This window comes from Mirounga angustirostris, unplaced genomic scaffold (assembly GCF_029215605.1).
Source record: "Mirounga angustirostris isolate CCGP_5_RB_7025 unplaced genomic scaffold, mMirAng1.0.hap1 SCAF_5, whole genome shotgun sequence".
Taxonomy (NCBI): Eukaryota; Metazoa; Chordata; class Mammalia; order Carnivora; family Phocidae; genus Mirounga; species Mirounga angustirostris.
The window spans coordinates 175378605-175400348 of record NW_026991713.1 but is presented as its reverse complement, the minus strand read 5'-3'; the positions used below and the strand labels follow the sequence as shown (position 1 = coordinate 175400348).

General features: G+C 43.3%; 1 protein-coding gene across 4 annotated transcripts in view; it reads left to right on the top strand.

Moving 5' to 3' along the window:
- Positions 1 to 10056: 10056 nt before the first annotated feature.
- EIF2AK1 (eukaryotic translation initiation factor 2 alpha kinase 1) overlaps positions 10057 to 21744 on the top strand; it is a 31794-nt gene continuing 20106 nt past the window's right edge. The window contains exons 1-3 of one of the 4 annotated variants that reach the window (XM_045875829.3): positions 10057 to 10271; positions 17501 to 17659; positions 21108 to 21241. In XM_045875829.3, coding sequence (XP_045731785.1) covers positions 10154 to 10271; positions 17501 to 17659; positions 21108 to 21241 — 411 coding nt within the window. In that variant the 5' untranslated portion in view covers positions 10057 to 10153. The remainder of the gene's footprint in view (positions 10272 to 17500; positions 17660 to 21107; positions 21242 to 21744) is intronic. The other 3 variants (XM_045875827.3, XM_045875828.3, XM_045875830.3) reach the window with 3 other exon arrangements.

The window sequence follows — 21744 nt, the reverse complement described above, 5'->3', positions numbered from 1 at the left end:
AATATTTTATAGCCTAACTTTACAAAATGGGGATTTTTACTTACAAAGCTATTCATTTCAGGGGCGCCTGGGTGGCTCAGTCGTTAAGCGTCCGCCTTCGGCTCAGGTCATGATCCCAGGGTCCTGGGATCAAGCCCCGCATCAGGCTCCCTGCTCGCTGGGAAGCCTGCTTCTCCCTCTCCTACTCCCCCTGCTTGTGTTCCCTCTCTCGCTGTCTCTCTCTGTGTCAAATAAATAAATTTAAAAAATTTTAAAAGCTATTCATTTAAATAATATTAATGATTTGCTAATATCTTATACCTGTCAATTTTGTAACCCTATATAAAAATTGTTAAAAACGAAAAACATCTCTTGCACATTGCTCTGGGGTTGAGGCCCCCAAACCGAAAGAGGTAAGTCCCAGGATTGAAATGGGAGTAATCCACCCTAACTGGCAGTAACGACTTGAAGTTGCCATTATCAGTGGACATAAGGAATGTAAGAACCAATTTTGGTTGAAAGATCCCTGGATTATTCACTTTATTTGAGAAAGAGGAAAGTAGACATAGATGTGCTCACCTGAAAAGTCCCCTTTGCTCTGGGGCTTCCTGTCAAGTGGTTGGCAAGATCCCCATAAGTTAGGGTTCTAATCCTGATGACATCACAACTGTTGCTTGGTAACCAGCCAGGTCAACAGAATTTTTATGAGGTGTTGGCTTAGGGCATTCCTTACCCTGGTAAGATGCTTGAAATCTAGTTTAGGTATTAATGATTGCTGTGTAACAAATTGCCCACCTGCCACACACATAAAAGCATATATTTTCCCTCACAGTTTCTGAGGGTCAGGAATCAGAGCAGTGTAGCTTGGTGGTTCTGGCTCAGTCCATCGGGTTGCAGTCAAGCAGTTGTCCCAGGCAGCAGTCATCTGACATCTCAAGATGGCAGCTTCCTATCTACTGGGGATGAAGAATCTGCTCTAAGTGCAACATGGCAGCTTGTTCCCCCCCCCCCCCCAGAGGCAGAGATGAGGGAGAGAGAGCAAGATGGAAGCCACAGTGTCTTTTAAACTAATCTTAGAAGTTTCATACCATCTGTTCTCTGTATGCTAGTGATCATACAGACCAACCTTAGTACAACGTGAGAGGGAACATGAAAAGGGTATGAAGATCAGGAAGCAGAGATTACTGGGGGTGATCTTGAAAGCCAGCTTCCACAGTGTGAGACCATTTCCCAAACTCTCTCATTAATAATTACCGGATACCTACAGGGTGCTTAAAGCTGTAGTAGAAATAAAGGAATTAGGAACACTGTGCAAACTGGAGAATGCAACACTGGTACAATTTCCTTAACATCAGATGGATGATGGAAAGAGGATAAAATATATACAACCACAGCTTTACACCACATACTAAACTCATTATTAGTTACCTTGTGTAATATTCTTAAATAACCCTTTGTTCATCCATCCAACTGAGATGGTATCTCTTAATTATCCACTGGATAAAAAAATCAAATTTCTACCTCTTACCATCTTACTACTTCCAAACACATATGGAAATAACATTAACTTTATACTGTTAAGGTTTATAGCACTTATCTTCTGTTGGGTAACCATAATATGTAACGTGATGATTAATAAAGGTAGCTAGTGGGGCTTCCTCTGACGTTCCTGATAGCCCCCCCAAGTTGAGAGAATTGACTTTGAAGTCCATGTGGATCTTGATGGGAAGGCTTCACATTAAGGGGCTTGGTACTAGGGCAGGTAGTGGAGAGACTGGGTTGGCAATTGGTGCACACACACACACAGGTGCACAAATACACACAAACACTGACCAAAAGAGGAAGCCCAGCTCTGGAATTCCAACTCTTTTGTTCCAGGGTTTCTGGAGTTGGCTCTCTAATTTGGACTAGATTGAAAGATGTTTGTGACTCTAGCAGCAAAGAAAGCACTGAGAGTCTGTGGCATGATGTGGCAATAGAGACCTACAAAATATCACCATTGCATTCTTCTACTCAATTTTGAGAACTCTCGTCCTTGCCATGAAGAAGTTTCTATCTCTTTAGAGAGTTTGTTTTTGCTTCACTGTGAGGGAAAATTGATACTGCTCATGCAGTATAGTTGGAGAAGGTGGGTAAGGGTGCCATCTATGCAGCCAAAGGTCAGCAATTGTCAAGTCATTGAGATTTCTGTCCTACTTCTTGTATGACTCTGTCCCTGCTCTAGAGGCTAAAACCTCAAGAACAGTTGCCACCTCTGCCCTGACCCTCTCTCATGAATGCTTAAGTCGTGAGTCTTACTCTTCTGTTCATTCATTAGTGTGATCCCGTAGAGCAGAGACTGGCATGGAAGGCTGGAGGAGCTCTTGAAAGGCCCTGTAGGCCATGCAGGGAGTCTCAGTTTTGTTCTAAATGCAGCGGAAGGGCTGACCCATCCCAAGACACAACTGGCCATCCTGGTTTCATCTTCAGATAACTACTTTCCTTTTTTAAGAAATAGCTTTTGGCCTGGTACTGGGCTTTAGTAGAGACTGAATGCTTAACTATGGGCCACCAAATTACCATACAACCTGAGCTGCTTATCATGAACTGGGTGTTATCTGATCCACTAAGCCATAAAGTTGGGTGCGTGCAGAAGCACATCCATCATGGAAGTGGTATGTGTGAGATCATGCGCAGGGAGTCCCTGAGTCCACAGATTACATGAAGAAATGGCTCAAATGCCGATGGCCCCCACTCCTGTTACAATACCTTCTCTTTCCAAGCCTGCATGTGTGGATTCATGGGGAGTTCTCTGTGATCAGAGCTTGTACAGAGACAGGGAAGACTTGGGTCTTGTTTTCAGATGGTTCTGCACAATAGGCAGGCACCATTAGAAAGTGGACAGCTGCAGCATGACAGCCCTTTTCTGAGACATCCCTGAAGGACAATGGTGAAGGGAAATCCTCCCAGTGAACAGAACTTCCAGGCAATATATCTGATTGTTCATTTCGCTTGGAAGGAGAAATGGCCAGATATGTGATTATATACTGATTCATGGAATGTGGCCAATGTTTTGGCTGGATTGTCAAGGACTTGGAAGGAATATGATTGCAAAATTGGTGACAAGGAAGTTTGGGGAAGGGGTATGGATAGATCTCTCTTAGATGGGTGAAAAATGTAAAGATATGTGTAGCCTATGTGAATGCTCACCAAAGAGTGATCTCAGTAGAGGATTTTCATAATCACGTCATGGATACTAACTAGTCAGGCTCTTTCCTTAGCCACTCCTGTCATCACCCAGTAGGCGCATGAGTAAAGTGGCCATGGTGGCAGGGATGGAGGTCATAAATGGGCTCAGCAACATGGACTTCCACTCACCAAGACTGTCCTCGCTATAGCCACTGCTGACTGCCCAATCTGCCAGCCCCTGAGACCAACATTGAACCCCCAGTATGGCATCACTCACTGGAGGGATCAGCCAGCTACATGGAGGCAGGTCGATTACATTAGACCACTTCTCTCGTGGAAGGAGCAGTGTGTTGTTTTTACTAAAATAGATACTGTGGGTACAGATTTTCCTTCTCTGTGTGCAATTATTCTGCCAAAACTACCTTTTGTGGACTTATGGAATATCTTATCCACTGTCTTGGTATTCCACACAGCATTGCTTCTGATAAAGGAACCCATTTTCCAGCAAATGAAGTACGGCAGTTGATCCATGCTCATGGAAGTCTCTTGTCTTACCATGTTTCCTACCTTCCTGAAGCAACTGATTTGATGGAATGGCCGTTTGAAGACTCAGTTACAGGGTCAGTTAGGTGGCCACACCTTGCAGGATGGGGGTAAGGTTCTCCAGAGAGCTGTTTATGTTCTGAATCAATGTCCAGTAAATATATGGTGCTGTTTCTCCCTCTTCCAGGATCCACGGGTTGTAAATCAAGGAGTTGAAATGGGAGGGGCGCTACTCAGTATTACCCCCAAGTGACTCTCTAGCATCTGCTTCCTGTCCCTGTGACCCTATGCTCCACTGGCTTAGAGATCTTAGTTCTGAAAGGAGTTCCAAAAGGTCTTATTTCTTCTACCAGCAGATACAACAATGACTCAACTGTACTAAAAGTTAAGACTATAACAGAGTCACCTTAGGCTCCTCATGACTCTAAACCAACAGGCAAGGAAAGGAGTTGCTATACTGGCTGGGGTGATTGATCTTGACTACCAAGGAGAAAAGGGACTTACTTCCAAAATGGAAGTAAGAAAGAATCTGGAATACAGGAGGTCCCTTAGGGTGACTCTTAGTGTTATCATGCACTATGATTAAAGTCAATGGAAGACTACAACAACCCAATCTAGGCAGGACTGCTAATGGCCCAGACTCTTCAAGAAAGGAGGTTCGCATTACCCCATCAAGTAAAGAACTATGGCCAGCTGAGATGCTTGCTGAGGACAAAGGGAATATGGAATGGGTAGTGGAAGAAGGTAGTTAGTTATAAATACCAGTTACAACCTTATGACCAATTACAGTAACAAGAACTGTAACTGTGTTTGTTCCTTATTTTGTTATGACTGTGTATGTGTAAGTATATGCATGCATATTATCCATCTACCGAATATCTTTATTTTCTTCATTCTCCTATCCCCTTATCACGTGAAATATGATGCATTGACTTTATATCATAGTATTTAAATACTGTTAAGTTTACATCATAGCTTTTTTTTTTTAAGATTTTATTTATTTATTTGACAGAGAGAGACACAGCCAGAGAGGGAACACAAGCAGGGGGAATGGGAGAGGGAGAAGCAGGCTTCCCGCGGAGTGGGGAGCCCGATGCAGGGCTCGATCCCAGGACCCTGGGATCATGACCTGAGCCGAAGGCAGACACTTAACGACTGAGCCACCCAGGCGCCCCTACATCATAGTTTTTAAGTTATAAGGTATCCGACAAGAGTGAACATCACCCAAGGACTTTTTGTCCTCTTCTGAGGAAAGGCATAGTGCCCTTTTGGTTTTGGTCAGGATAGTTGTATCATGTACAGAAGTATGACCTTCTCACTGTCTGTTTGGAGACTATGTATGGGATAATAGGATGCATATGGGTGCCAGGTTGACAAGGGATGGACCTGTGATGTTTAATTTAATGTGTCAACTTGGCTGGGCCATAGCCAGATATTTGATTAAACATTATTCTGGATGTCTCTGTGAGGGGATTTTTGATGAGATTAACATTTAAGTCAGTGGATTTTGTGTAAAGTGGATGGCCCTTCATAACCTGAGTGCACCTCATCCAATCAGTCAAAGGCCTTTCTAAAACCAAAAGACTGATTTCCTCCAAGCAAGGAGGATTCTGCCAGCAGACAGCCTTTGGACTTGATGGGCAACATCACCTCTTCCCTGGCCCATCCTACAGACTTTATTTATTTATTTATTTTTATAACTTCTCCTTTTTTTTTTTTTTTTTAAGATTTTATTTAATCTGGGAGCCTGATGCCAGACTTGATCCCAGGGTCCTGGGATCTTGACCTGAGCCGAAGGCAGATGCTTTACCGACTGAGCCACACTTCTATATGTGCCCACGAATACATATATGTGTGTATGTCTGCATGTCTTATCATGAACATTGAAAACAACACAGCTTAAGTTGCAGAAGTTTTTATGATAGTAATAATAATAAAATAATTGCTAACATTCATTGCACACTGGGTCAACTCCACTCACTCACCCTGTTCTAAGTGCTTTCACAAATATTAACTCATTCAATCCTTATTACAAATTTACAGGCTAGGTGCTGTAATTATCCCATTCTATAGTTGAGAACATAGAGGCAAAGAGAGCTTTCAAATAAACAGCTTGCCTCAGGTCACACAACCTGTTGTATTTGGGACAACCAGGATTTATTTTTCACATGTCACCTTTCATTGCTCTCTACCTTTTTTTTTATAACAGCTTTACTGAGATAATTTATAATTTATATACCACAAAACTCATTCTAAAATTCTCAAATGTACAAATGACTGGTACTCAGAGTTGGGCCACCATCACCACTATCTGATTTTAAAACACTTTTTGCCACTCCAAAAAGAGATTCCTTTGGGGCTGGATTTCTTTTGGACTCCCTTATATTATCCATCAATAGGGAAATAAGCAAACATATTATAAATGCAAATGAATATTATAGAACTGTTACAATGGTTCAACTAGATTCAAGGTGCTTAGTTAAGTTAGTGCACTTCATGCAATAGGTGAAGAAAAAAAAGAAACAAACACATGCAAACGCACACACAGGCAATTTGGCCCTAAATTTGACCTTGTAAAGTACAGTATGATGCCATGTATGTAAAATTTTTTAAATACGCAAAAAAACATATTATTCTGGGACATATATTTATCGTAGAAATATTAAAATATGGATTGGGGGATGCCTGGGTGGCTCAGTCAGTTAAGCATCTGACTTCAACTCAGGTCATGACCTCAGGGTCTTGGGATTGAGCCCTGTTCCGGCTCCCTGCTCAGCAGGGACTCTGCTTGTCCCTCTGCCCCTTCCCCCACTTGTGTTTTCTTTCTCTCTCTCTCTCAAATAAATAAATGAAATCTTAAGAAAAATAAAATAATGAAATAAAATATGGATGGGAATGATATCTGACTTTAAAAAAGAGATTACCTCTTAAGAGGAAGGGAGGAGAGTGGGAACAGAAAGGGTTCAAAATAGGAATTTAACTACATCTGTAAATTTTTTTTTTCTTTTAAGAGAAGCAATTCTTTTTTTTTTTTAAGATTTTATTTATTTATTTTGAGAGAGAGAATGAGATAGAGAGAGAGAGAGAGCATGAGAGGGGGGAGGGTCAGAGAGAGAGGCAGACTCCCCGCTGAGCAAGGAGCCCGATGCGGGACTTGATCCGGGACTCGATCCGGGACTCGATCCGGGACTCCAAGATCATGACCTGAGCCGAAGGCAGTCGCTTAACCAACTGAGCCACCCAGGTGCCCCTTAAGAGAAGCAATTCTTAAGCAAATACAGCTTAATGTCAACAGTTGTTAAATTTGGGTGTGGAAACATCAGTGTTTACATTATTCTTTGTACCTTTTTTTATGTTTGAAGAATTTCACATTTTTTTATTCTTTTTCAAGAAAGCAATTGTATTAGGGTTCTCTAGAGAAACAGAACCAGTAGGATGTGTATTCAGAGACTGGTTTTAAGGAATTGGCTCACACAGTTATGGGGGCAAGCGAATCTAAAATCTGCAGGATTGAGCACCAACTGGGTGGCTCAGTTGGTTGGGCGTCTGCCTTCAGGGTCCTGGGATCAGGCCCTGTGTTGGGCTCCCTGTTCAGCAGGGAGCCTGCTTCTCCCTCTCTCTCTGCCCCTCCCCCTGCTCGTGCACACACACTCTCTCTCTCAAATAAATAAATAAAATCTTTAAAAAAAAAGTGCCCGAAGGGAACCTCAATGGAAATTAAATTAGTGGATCTTGGGTATGCACCATTTAATTTTACTCAATATCACTAAGTAGCTCTTTAGTAACATTTGATAGCTCCTTTTCCTCCACATCCTCACCCACACTTGGTATGAAAAACTAACTTTGCAAATATAATAGTTTGAGATGATAGTTCACCGTTTAATTTGCACTTACCTGTACCTAGCGAAATTTGTGTATCTTTTCCTATGTTTATTGGTCATTTGGGTTCCTTTCCAGTTAACTGCATGTTTAATTTGCGTGTTTATATGCTATGTCATATTTTTAATTAATTTGAGGGCAGCTTAGGTATAGTCTGGTTATGGTATAAAGGTTGACTCATGTTTTAGGCACGGACAAGTGGGCGGATTGTGTGCTACTTGAATGAAGAGAAGTAGTGGAAAACAAATTTTAGAAGGAATATCACGAGTTTGCTTTCAGAAATTTGAGGTGTTTTGAGTCATCCAAGAGAACAAGTCTGTGCTGCAGAGATACATTTGGGAGTTGTCAGCTTATAGAGGGTATGTAAAGTGATAGCAGTGCATGTGGTTATCTCCTGAGAGAATTTGGAGTGACGTGACAAGAGCCCTACAGAATTATGCATTTGGGGAAGGAGAATCCAGAAAGGGATCCTGAGATGGAGGGCCAGTAAAATAGAGGAAAACTAGAATTGTGTGATACCATGGAAGCCAAGAGAGGACTGTGCTCTTCCCCTGCCCCCACCCCCATTTTTTATAATGGCTGCATAAGGTTTCACTGCATGGATGTACCCCCACTGCTCTTCTATTTGGGAATTTGGATTTATCCCAGTGCTTTTCTATTACAAACTACACTTTGATGAGCACTCTTATAGATTTTTCTTTTTTCACCACTCTGATTATTTCCTTTGTATATCCTCCTGTATGTAGTTTAAAGAGTATACCTATTTAAATATATTCACTATAAGTTGAGTATTGTCTTCTAGAAATGTTGCCTTCATTTATATTCCCACCTGAATGGGTTTGCTGTTTTCTCCATTCTGGTGGTGGTGGAAAGTGGCAAGAACTGGATATTGCATACCAACATTTTTATTGGTTGCAAAGTGTGCCATTGCATGGATATTTATAATTTACTCAATTATATTGTCTTCTTGTTTTTGGTATTATAACTATTGTTGCAATTAATAGTTTTAGCTAAATCTTCTTGCTCATTCTTAATCTGTTCCTTAAAATAAATTACTGAAAGTGGAATTGATGAGTCAAAAGTATTTGCATTTTTAAAGTTGTGGATACATATAGATAAACCACCCTCCATAAAGGCTGTGTTCTTCCCATCAGCAGAGTAGGGAAAGAGGCATCCCTAATCTTTGGATGAACCATGTCCAAATTGCTTCTATCAGGCTGAAAGCATCCTGTATGATTTTATAAGAAAACTGTGCTCAAATAAAATTCTTTTTTTTTTTTAAAGATTTTATTTATTTATTTGAGACAGAGAGAATGAGAGACAGAGAGCATGAGAGGGTGGAGGGTCAGAGGGAGAAGCAGACTCCCCGCCGAGCAGGGGGAGCCCGATGCGGGACTCGATCCCGGGACTCCAGGATCATGACCTGAGCCGAAGGCAGTCGCCCAACCAACTGAGCCACCCAGGCGCCCCAAATAAAATTCTTAAGCAATACCGCTTTTACACATCGCACTGGGGTTGAGGATCAAAATCTAAAGGCTTTTTATTCCAGCTGCATTATCTGATCTGGAATCTAAGAATTATTTCCAACAGCATTGTGTTGGCAACCACATCATCAGAGACATTTCCAGAGGGCAGAGGGTTTTTGAAGCTAAAGGCTTCAAATCACAGTCGAGGCAGTATGGCCATGGGGTCACTTGGAAAAGGTGGTCTCAGGTTTGACGTCATTTCGATGGAAAGTTCAGTCTTAAAAGCAGAGTATATTTGTTAGGTTGGATTCACTTTGGAATCGAGTTATTTCACATTTTGTCGTTTTTTTTTTTTTTTAAACATTTTATTTATTTATTCATGAGAGACAGAGAGAGAGAGGCAGAGGGAGAAGCAGGCCCCCCGCCGAGCAGGGAGCCCGATGTGGGACTCGATCCCAGGATCCTGGGATCATGACCTGAGCCGAAGGCAGACGCCCAACCATCTGAGCCACCCAGGCGCCCTCACATTTTGTCGTTTTAACGGTTGACCAAAATAGGTTCAGTTGTTGTTGAGACAGGTCTTGTAGATGCTTTTTTTTTTTTCTTTGAAAAACAATTGACAATCACTGTTTTATCTGCATAAAGTATGTATTTGGATTTAGAAGCTCCGCAGACACGGGAATCTTACATTAGCATCCGAGTCTTGGCGTGAGACGTGAGCGCTCTGACTCGTGCGCGAGACTCAGGTCTTAAGGGTGGCCGGGAGCGCAGGTTGACGTCCCCGCGGGCGTGGCGGGCGTGGTGGGCGTGGCGGGCGTCCCGAGCCCACACCCCACCATCCATCCGCCCGCCACCGCCCAAGGAACAGGCCACCAGGGCGCCTGCGCAGGAGTGCGCCCGCGCGGCACCGGCCCATCCTCTCCTCCTGGAGGACGCGAAGGGCGGAGCTTGCGGCAGGGCCCGCCCCCGCCAGCGGCGCGCGTGAGCCCTGGGCGCGTTTTCCGCCTCGTGAGGGGCTACTTCCGGATCCGGTGGCAGGTGCCACTGGTCCTGAGTGAGGCGGTGCTGGGTCGGCTGGCGGGCGGGCGGGCTGGGCTTCGGCCCGCGCGCGGCGGGCGATGCTGGGAGGCAGCTCCGGGGCCCGGGAGCGCGAGGCGGAGGGCGACGGGGCGGAGGCTGTGACGCCGCCGCCCGCCATCGAGTTCCCGGCCGACGGCTCGGACCCCAAGTATGACGGTGAGGGACCCGGAATGCCGCGGCGGCCCTCCCCTTGCACCCGTGCACCTTCGTTCCCGGGTGGGCAGGACGCAACGAGCGTCGCCGCCGCTCCGGGGCGAATTCGGCTGGATCCGGGCTCGGACCGGCGGCCCAGCGGTGCAGTGCGAGGGGCGGCGGGAGGGCGGTCTGGATAAGGTAGACACTTACTGAAACGAGTGTCTGCGACCCGCTCGTTTGTTTACGTTTCTGTTCCTGGTTTCCTCTTTGCGGACTCGGCTCCGGACGTGCTAAGATTTCCCTCAGGCAGCCTCCCAGCTCCGAGCCCCGTGGTTTTGTCAGACGATGAGAATGAGCTTTGTAAACTTGTGGAAGGGGACTTTGCAGACCTTATACGCTTTTTTTTTTTTTTTTTAAAGATTTTATTTATTTGAGAGAGAGAGAATGAGAGAGAGAGAGCACATGAGAGGGGGGAGGGTCAGAGGGAGAAGCAGACTCCCCGCCGAGCAGGGAGCCCGATGCGGGACTCGATCCCGGGACTCCAGGATCATGACCTGAGCCGAAGGCAGACCCTTAATGACTGAGCTATCCAGGCGCCCCTCACCCCTATTTTAAAAGTGAGATCGGGGCACCTGGGTGGCTCAGTCGTTGGGCGTCCGCCTTCGACTCGGGTTGTGATGCTGGCGTCCTGGGATTGAGCGGGAAGCCTGCTTCTCCCTCTCCCACTCCCCCTGCTTGTGTTCCCTCTCTCTCTCTCTCTCTTTTTTTTTTAAGATTTTATTTATTTATTTGAGAGACAGAGAATGAGAGACAGAGAGCATGAGAGGGGGGAGGGTCAGAGGGAGAAGCAGACTCCCCGCCGAGCAGGGAGCCCGATGCGGGACTCGATCCCGGGACTCCAGGATCATGACCTGAGCCGAAGGCAGTCGCTCAACCAACTGAGCCACCCAGGCGCCCGAGCCCTTATACGCTTAACAGTTCGGGTTAAGTGTTTGAATTTGTAGCTTCTCTTGTCTTTTGCTTTACTGTTAGGGGAGCTAAAGACTTCTCATGGTGGGTCGCTTTAAAGAAAAGAAATGCTCAAGGTTTTTTTTTGTTGTTTGTTTTTTAGGCTTTTGGTTACTAGGAGATACGGCGTTAAGTCAGGCAAGTTATTCTGCATAAAGTGAGGGGTACTTAAAACATTGACTCCAGCCAGTTCAAAGTATCCAGTATTTTTTTTTTTTTAAAGATTTTATTTATTTGACAGAGAGAGAGCGAGAGAGCGAGAGAGGGAACACAAGCAGGGGGAGTGGGAGAAGGAGAAGCAGGCTTCCCGCCGAGCAGGGAGCCCGCTGCGGGACTCGATCCCAGGACCCTGGGATCATGACCTGAGCCGAAGGCAGATGCCCAACCGACTGAGCCACCCAGGCGACCCAGTACCCAGCATTTTATTCAAATTTCATAGGTTCTTTAATTACTACCAGTTGTTTTGGCAGTTTTTAAAGCTAAATTGTGCTACCAAGAATGAATAATACTGATTCAGGGAGGTTTTTACTTTATGGTGCTTTGAATAGGATGATTACAAGGAATACGCGTTCAGTTGAAGCATGAAACAAGTATTAGCATGCAATGGATTTGAAGTTTCAAGCAGAGTAGAAACTGTTAATTTATTCCTTAAGTCCTTCGATCTTCACCCTTAATACTGTCTATAACTCTTGACCCTAAAGGGAGACAAAAACAGGCTGTGGTGGTAATTTAAGTAGATCATTGACAGAGGACAGTTTTAAGAGAACTGTTTTTTAATGAACTGATTTTTTCACATGTAACCCGGTGTAATATGGCAGCTCAATAATACAGGAAGTGTTATGTCAAAGGAAAAGCCTCAGCTGTAAACACACAGGTCTGTCTTTGCTGTCACATTGTGATAAGGTTTTCTGCAAAGGAAAGATTATTCTTGAAGGGAGTGCTCTTAGATAAACTTTGAAAAATTTCCTTCTGCTAGGTTGCTAATAATACTGATGTGTTTACATGTTGGCATTTCTTCCAAAGAGGCCTAGAATATCCAGACATAATTTATCTTTTTATGTGAAAAGTAAGGTATATGAAAAAATGTAGTTTCATTTTTAGTAGACGTAGAAACAGAGCAGTTACATGATTTCTCGAAGGTCATTGGTATGATGTGAGGATGTCACTCTGCCAGTTTATGGTAGAGTCAGAAAATTCAAAACCTAGATGTAACTCTAAAACCTGTGTTCTTCAGTCTGTTATGTAGGGACCAACTTTGATCAAAGTTCCTGTATTTATCCCCCCCTGTGGAATAGCATGCAACAGGAGAGCAACAGTAAGCCCATTTCCAGACTCATTGGTTTTTATTTCTTTCATCTGACAAGTTTTTCAGAATTTTTACCTCAGATTAAACCTCCAAGTTCCTCCCTCATTTAATAATGGACCATTTATTCAGATCATACTTTCCTGAGGAGCCTGAAGTAGGTGATCCCTGTCCTGTTTGTCTACTCCCCTCCTAGTTGGCAGAAGTCTAGAACTCTAATTCACCTAGGATCTCATCTCATTTCTTCTTCTTTTATAACAGGGTCTGACCTCGTCTTTCCTATTAGCCTCTTTACTCTTCCTCTTCTTTTTTTTTTTTTTTTTTTTTTTTTTTTTAAAGATTTTATTCATTTATTTGAGACAGAGAGAATGAGAGACAGAGAGCATGAGAGGGAGGAGGGTCAGAGGGAGAAGCAGACTCCCCGCCGAGCAGGGAGCCCGATGCGGGACTCGATCCCGGGACTCCAGGATCATGACCTGAGCCGAAGGCAGTCGCTTAACCGACTGAGCCACCCAGGCGCCCTACTCTTCCTCTTCTACTTGATCAGGACCGAACGGGAAGCACTCAGCTTTAGCTTTCATTTCCTTACGGTTTTACTCCTTCCTGTGTTTTGAGTATTGGTCCACTGCTCTTTTTTGAAGTTGCCATTTTCTTGGCTTAGTTGGTTCCTTTGACTCTGATCATTCCTTTTTTTTTTTCTTATTAAAAAGTAGGATTTCCAGGGATGCCTGGGTGGCTCAGTTGGTTAAGCGTCTGCCTTCGGCTCAGGTCATGATCTCAGGATCCTGGGATCCAGCCCTGTGTCGGGCTCCCTGCTCAGCAGAGAGCCTGCTTCTCCTTCTGCCTGCTGTTCTCCCTGCTTGTGCTCGCTCTCTTTTTCTCTCTCTATGACAAATAAATAAAATCTTTAAAAAAAAAAAAGGTAGGATGGGGTGCCTGGGTGGCCTAGTTGTTGGGTGTCTGCTTTAGGCTCAGGTCATGATCCCAGGGTCCTGGGATCGAGCCCTGCATTGGGCTCCCTGCTCTGCGGGGGAGGCCTGCTTCTCCCTTTCCAGCTCCTGTCCCCCTGCTAGTGTTCCCTCTCTTGCTGTCCCTCTCTCTGTCAAATAAATAAATAAAATCTTAAAAAAAAAAGAAAGGTAGAATTTCCTCATTGTAGAACATGTAGAACATTGTAGAACAGAAAACCCTCCCAACCCTAATCTCATCACTGTTGACAGTTCAGTGTATTAAAAAATTTTTGTTCACATTACAAAGTATGTTGAAATTATAGAAAAGCCTGAAGAAGGAAATTTAAAAATCACAATCTCATTAACCAGAGATTACTGTTTACATTTTGGCATAGCCAGTGAAAATTTATTTGCTGAGTTTTGCATTTAAAACTCTTTGTCAAAGATACCATAAATGGATTAAAGATTTCTGAGTTTGTCCAAATAAGATAAAAATTTAGAGAAATCATTTGGAAAAATTTCAGGAAATAAAGAAAAAAGGGGAAAGTCACCTGTGCTCGCTCACATCCCAGAGAACTCACTGCTAACAGTTTGGTGTATTCATTTGCAAATATTAATGAGAGCTGCTGTAAGCCAGGTAGATGCGTAGATATTAAGGATCTAACAGGCAGATTGAAAAACAGCATGTTCACCAGTTTCATTTCTTTTACAAATTCTTTTGATGTATAATTGGAAACAGAGGGGGCAGAGATTTTGTCTGTTTTGTTCTTTGTATTGTCTGTACATTTATATAGCTGTGAAGTAAATATATTTTAAAATTGTGAGCATAGTAGTATGATAAATCTTGTATGTTCTGCTTTTTTTTTTTAAGATTTTATTTATTTATCTGACAGAGAGAGTGAGAGAGGGAACACAAGTAGGGGGAGTGGGAGAGGGAGAAGCAGGCTTCCCGCTGAGCGGGGAGCCCGAAGCGGGGCTTGATTCCAGGACCTTGGGATCATGACCTGAGCCGAAGGCAGCCGCTTAACCGACTGAGCCACCCAGGCACCCCTATGTTCTGCTTTTTAAATGTGATGTTATATTACCATTTTCTTGTGATAAATTAGCCTTCAAAAACATTAAGACTATCACATTTTGTATTATCATTTTAGTTTTTGCCCTGTTGGAAAATAAGTTTCTCTTTTATCATTAGAAATAGTAATGGGTTTGACACCTGTATGCAAGTCTTTGTTGATATCTGGTTATTTCCTCAGACTACATCTACAGAAGTAGGATTTGTTGGGTTAAAGAAATACGTTAAAAAAAAAGTTTTGTTTTTTTTTTTTAAGATTTTATTTGTCAGAGAGAGAGAGAGTGCGAGCACAAGCAGGGGGGCGTGGCAGGCAGAGGGAGAAGCAGGCTTCCCTGCTGAGCAAGGAACCCCATGCGGGACTCTCTCTCAGCATCCTGGGATCATGACCTGAGCAGAAGGCAGACGCTTAGCCAAATGAGCCACCCAGGTGTCTCCCCCCTCCCCCCCCAAAAAAAGTTTTGATACATTTTGGTAAAGTGATGACTAGATAGGTGGTGATGGTTTGTATGAAACTAGCCTCACCTTCATTAGTATTACTGTTTTTTAAATTTTTAAATTTATTTTTTTATTCATTTATTTGAGAGAGAGAGAGAGAGAGTGAGAGAGGGAACACAAGCAAGGGAGCAAGGGGAGTGGGAGAGGGAGAAGCAGGCTTCCTGCTGAGCAGGGAGCCAGATGTGGGACTTGATCCCAGGATCTTGGAATCATGACCTGAGCTGAAGGCAGACTTTTTTTTTTTTTTTAAAGATTTTATTTATTTATTTGAGAGAGAGAGAGAGAGCACATGGGCGGGGGGAGGGTCAGAGGGAGAAGCAGACTCCCTGCTGAGCAGGGAGCCGGATGTGGGACTCGATCCTGGGACTCCAGGATCATGACCTGAGCCGAAGGCAGTCGCTTAACCAACTGAGCCACCCAGGCGCCCCAGTATTACTTTATAGCTTGCTTCTTTGACTTGATAATGGACTATTCATAATTATCTTTTTAATTAATTAATTAAAAAAGATTTTATTTGCCAGAGAGAGCGTGCACAAGCAGGGGGCGTGGCAGGCAGAGGGAGAGGGAGAAGCAGGCTCTGGGCTGAGCAGGGAGCCAGACATGGGGCTCAGTCCCAGGACCCTGAGATCATGACCTGAGCCGAAGGCAGACACCTAACTGACTGAGCCACCCAGGCGCCCCCACGATTATCTTTTTATACACCATCATTTCCAATAGCTGCATAATCTCTTATATGTGTATAATTTAGCAACTTTTCAGTAGTCTAAACAGTGTTATGCTGAACATCTTATAGACATGTATTTGTTGTGCTTTGTAAATATTTTCAAAAACCAGAAGTGCTGAGTCAAAGGTTTGCACATTTTGAATTCTATGATATATTTATTGAAGGTTGCAACACTTTTACCCCCCGTGATTGAAAATGTCTCCTTTATGTGCCCATAATAATACCATGTATTCCAGGCTTGAAGTGGTTACCAATCTGATAGCAAATTCTGGTATCATCGTTATTTTAATAATGTATGTCATTAGTTACTAGTTATGTTAAACCTATTTGAGTTTTAATTGTGCTTCATTTTATTGTAAGGGCTCTATATAAATTTTAGTGCCATTTCTTTTTCTTGTCATGTGTAGTGCAGATCTGTGTACTATATCTGAATTTGTGATTCATGTTTTAACTTTAAGATGTCTTTACATATAGAAGTTACCACATGGGCACATTTTTCATTCTTTCCCCGCCCCCATACTCAGTAATTTTTCATTTAAAATGAATAGCACGTCTGCATATTTGCAGGTGTTTTTTTGGTCACCTTATAAATCAGAGAGGAAATTGGTGATGAGGTCTGAACTTGGAAACTTTGACTTTTCTGGGTCCTCTATAGATTATAGAGGAGGGTGGGATAGAATATTTGAAATGGGAAGGATTTTTAGCAGGTGTAGGATGTATGGTCCCTGTTTCTGCAGGGCATTTCCAATACAACGGGTCCACAGCTCTTGAGAGTTTGCAGTGTCTCATCTTTTCCCTAACAGCCCTCTTAGAGTTTTCACTCTCACTCACACTTCCATCCTCCCTCTCCTGGTGTTGTATAATTGGCCAGTCCGTTTCTTTCTCTGTATCTCTGGGACCTGTTCTTTCCTCCATGTTTCTGTCCTTTATCTCCTTTACAAGGCTCTTGTTGGCCTGTCATCTGCCTCTTCCTGTCTACCTGTTAGATGTTTCCAGCACAGTTTCCTCAAACAGTTTTCCTTCTTACTGTTTGTGGTCGACTCAGTAACACATGAAATAAACAGTAAGCGAGAACTTACAACCTTCAGCTGGAAGTGCCAACTCATCCATCTGCTTGGTCTTGTGTGGTGGAAGGAGGATGGGCTTGGGCATGGTGCCGATCTGTCTGCTTACAAGTTCCTAAACCGCTGTGTGAGGTCAGTGTCCTCATCTGTAAAGCGAGCGCGGCGGCACTTCCTTCCACTGTTTTGTGAGGATTGGAGGCTCTGCACATGAAACAGTTGGCAACTCACACAGGTGGTTCCCATGCTTCCTCCCTCGCCCTCTTCCCGCCGCCAGACTTCCTTCTTTATGCTGGTGCCTGGGCTGTCCTCGCAAAGGAAGCCATCCTGTGCCCTCTCGTTCGCTTGGATGTTTATTTACTCACTTATTTATTTCTACCTTTGCACACACCATTACTCCCACAGCCCCCCCACCCCCCCGATGGCGTCCTTCCGCTAGTCTTGCAACTTCCAGAATTCAACACGACACTCAATTCTGGAAAGTCTGTCTAGATTAACCCTGCTCGGCTTAACTACTCTTTTGTGTTTTATTTCCTTAAATGTCAGTAGTTTGTGTTTCATTAATTAGAAGATGCTGTTTTGTCATTATGAGACATGTTTCCCATTTATTCACATTTTTTTCTCTTTTAATTTTTAGAATCCGATGTCCCAGCAGAACTCCAGGTATTAAAAGGACCCCTGCAGCAGCCGACTTTCCCTTTCGCAGTTGCAAACCAACTCTTGCTTGTCTCTTTGCTGGAGCACTTGAGTCATGTGCACGAACCAAACCCTCTCCGTTCAAGACAGGTGTTTAAATGTTAGTAAGAATAAATCTTGCTAAGTAAACCTTGTAAAAATACAATGTTGTTTGATGTTGTGGGTATGAGAAGCAGCTGGTATATAAACATTTGAAATAAGTATGAATAGTTTGTATTTCTTGAATGCATTTTATATTTTCTTTTGGGTAATTCTTATGACTGTAATTACCAGAGACCCCAAAAGATTAATGACTATAAAATTGGGTGTATTTAAATAAGTAAAAGATAGTTCTTTTGTCTCTATAACATGATCATTCATGTAATTTTTGAAGATCTGTCATGGTTTGTTCCATGAGCAGGTAAACATCATAGGTACTCATTCTGAGCTAGTTCTTTTTTTTTTTTTTTTTTTTAAGATTTTATTTATTTATTTGACACAGACACAGCGAGAGAGGGAACACAAGCAGGGGGAGTGGGAGAGGGAGAAGCAAGCTTCTCGCCGAACAGGGAGCCCGATGCGGGGCTGGATCCCAGGACCCTGGGATCATGACCTGAGCCGAAGGCAGACGCTTAACGACTGAGCCACCCAGGTGCCCCTCTGAGCTAGTTCTTGACCAAAGCACCCGACCAGCTGTGTTCCTTGTAGAATAGGAAACTTTTCCTCTACACACTGAATACTAATGACACCAAATGTGTGCTTTTCCCCCCCGTACTGACCAGTTCTCGGACACCAGCTGGTTGTCTTACAGTTCAGTTCAATCCTGACGCCGTCTGCCTGGAGTTAGTGTCAGATCCCACAGGTTGAGGGCTCAGTCCCACAGACTGCCTTCATTTCAGATGCCAGTTGCAAGCGTGGGTCCCCAGTGTCCTCAGGTTACCCATACTTGCGTCCGACCTGGCTGTAAATTGTTCACTGTCAAGTGTCCACCCTTGCCACTCAGGTTTAATAATTTGGTATAATGGCTCACAGTACTCAGACATTTATGGTTCCTGGTTTATTATATAAGCGAGGGTATGATAACCGATACAGGTGAACAGCCAGATGGAAAGGCACATAGGGTGAGGACCAGAGTACAAGAGCTTCTGTTCCCATGGAGTTGGGATGCCCCACTCCTGGTGTGTGGATATGCTTACCCAGAAGCTCTCTGAATCTTGTAATGGAAGGATATTTATGGAGGCTTCATCATGGTGACATGATCAGTGATTAACTCCATCTCCAGCTCTTCTCTCCCTGGAGAATGGAGAGAGGAGGCGGAGCTGAAAGTTCCAAACTTTTAATCATGGCTTGGTCTTTCTGGTGACCAGCCCCCATTTGAAGCTACCTAGGGGAGCTAGGGGAGCTAGGGGAGCTAGATGGCCCCCAGTCATCTCATTAACATACAAAAGACTCTTATCACTGGCGATTCCAAGGGTCTTAGAAGCTCTTATGTCAGGAACTGAGGTCAAAGACCAAATATTAGAACAAAAGATGCTCCTAGCATCCCCAGCGCTTGGGAAATCACAAGAATTTTAGGAGCTATGTGAGTTTTAGGAGATAAGACCAAATACATTTCTTATTATACCACAGTGGTTGAAATGTTTATTTTTATTCCTGCCATAGTTTCCGTACATGAGAAACTTGACCATAGATGTGAGCAGGATTACAGATGGTGATGTTTCTGTTCCAGCTCCTGGAGAGCACTGTGGCCTCTTTAATAGGTCCAACCACAGATTCTAAGGATCTTTTCTACCAAAAAAGTCTTCCCAAGTCTTGTTTAGTGTTAGGAATCCTCAAATTTAGAGATACCTACATGTGAACTTAGAATGTAATATTTTTAGTTAAAGGTAGATTGTCATTTTGATGAACTTGATGGGACATGGAAATATACAAGTATATATTTATTTTTCTGAATAAGTGGTGGGGAGGTGGTTGTACAGAAGTGGGTGTTCTGTGGGTTCCAGAGCATTGGTAGCTGGGCATTATTGTCTTCAGCTCATTGTATAGACAAGCAGATTATAATGATATTTATGTAGTAATCTTGCTCCTAATTAAAGCAAATCTGAATCTTGTTGATTTTAAAGTATTTTTGAATTCCTTTTTAGGTGACTAAACTTTTAAAGTATATTTAAAATATTTTTGATGTTATTCAATTAGTTCATAATCTTTTTTTTTTTTTTTAAGATTTTATTTATTTATTTGACAGAGAGAGACACAGCGAGAGAGGGAACACAAGCAGGGAGAGTGGGAGAGGGAGAAGCAGACTCCCTGCCGAGCAGGGAGCCCGATGCGGGGCTGGATCCCAGGACCCTGGGATCATGACCTGAGCCGAAGGCAGACGCTTAACGACTGAGCCACCCAGGCACCCCTCAATTAGTTCATAATCTAATGAAGTTACCCATATACAAAGAATATTCTCGGATTCCCTCTGGCTCTTGTGCACGGCCTGAGCTTACTCCACTGTAAGGCTACCAAGACCTTGTGCGTTTATGATGGATCACTGTAGTATCAGGTGCGACGTCATGTCTCTACTCCTCCTCAGGAGCCCACAGAGCTCTCTGGAGGGGGAGGGTCAAAGTGCTAAACCCACGAGGAGGTAATTGTGTGGTGCTAACAAGTCAGAGCTGACCAGCTACTGTAGTCCCCTACACAACTTGGCTGGCAAGACTAGAATGCACCAGGCTTTGAATGGCAGGTCACCTAAGACCTCTGGCCTAGTGCTTTAAAAAAAAAAAAAGAATATTCCCTGTGGTTTCTGTATTCCTTGAATAAGTAAAAGCCAAGCACTTCTGTAGAAACTTCTTTTTCTGAGGAGCCTGGTGTTGTGACGTCAGACTGAACTTTCCCCTAGTGTTTGGTCTATGCACATCTCGTATGTGCTATTTGTTGGTTAGAGATAATCAGTCCACCATCGAAAACAGTAATTCACTTTTGTAGTCAGTTCTAATCATGTTTTCACTGTTGCCTTTGTTTTTACTTCGCTGCCTGTCAGCAAAAGGTGATGTATTTGAAGGTCAGGAGACTAGTACTAAAGTTTACATTTTTTCTTGCCTTTTTAAAAACAGAGCTTCGTGCTTTACCAGCTGACCAGGCATGGTAAACAAATGACTGCTCAGTATCAAGTAGGTAATTCTAGATGAGCTCCTGAACAACGAAAGTACCAATTGCTCCTTCTCTAGTAGAGGGTTAATCTCCACATTGTAATGTGTATAAACGTAACTTTTTTTTAATAGAGTTTTTTTTTAAGATTTTATTTGAGAGAGCGAGCACAAGTGGGGGGACGGGCGGAGGCAGAGGGAGATGGAGAAGCAGACTCCCTGCTGAGCAGGGAGCAGACTAGGGGCTCGATCCCAGGACCCTGGGATCATGACCTGAGCTGAAGGCAGATGCTTAACTGACTGAGCCACCAGGTGCCCCGAGGTTTTTTTTTTTTTTTTTTTAATAGAAGCTATTATTACTCTGTAGTCTCTTTAAAATTGCCATTTTATTGATGGCCTTTCTGATAATAGTTGTCCATATTCTTCTTCTAGTGCTTTGCCAGACCTTTATCAAAATGGGGCTGCTGTCTTCTTTCACCTGTAGTGATGAGTTTAGCTCGTTGAGGCTACACCACAACAGAGCTATTTCTCATTTAATGAGGTCTGCTAAAGAGAGAGTTCGTCAGGTAAGCACTAAAATACAGACTTCGTGTATGACAAAAACATTTTAATTTCAGAACTGTATTTTAAAGTCCTGGTTATAGTACAGGTTTATAAAAATGTTAACCTTAATTTATTTATTCAATAAGTATTTATCAAATGACTACCATGTGTTAGGTTTGTAGGAGCTCGGATTCAAGCAGCAAACAAAACAGACAAAAGACAAAAACACCTGACCTCATTGGGGCTTTTTTTTTGAGCTTATGTTCTGATGAGGGCGCAGTCAGCAATAGAAACATAATAAAAATACATAAAAATAAAGGGGGTGTTACATGGTGGTAAGTGTTCAAGAGTGTTAAGGAGAAATATAAAGCAGTGAAGGGGCTTAGAAAATGTGTGGGTTATATACAAGGTGGCCAGTTACTGAAGTTAGTAGCTGCAGTTGAGAATATGAGACATGCACCTATCTGGAGGAAAGAACCTTCCGGGCAGAGGATCAGTCATTCCCAAGGTGGCAATGTGCTTGGTG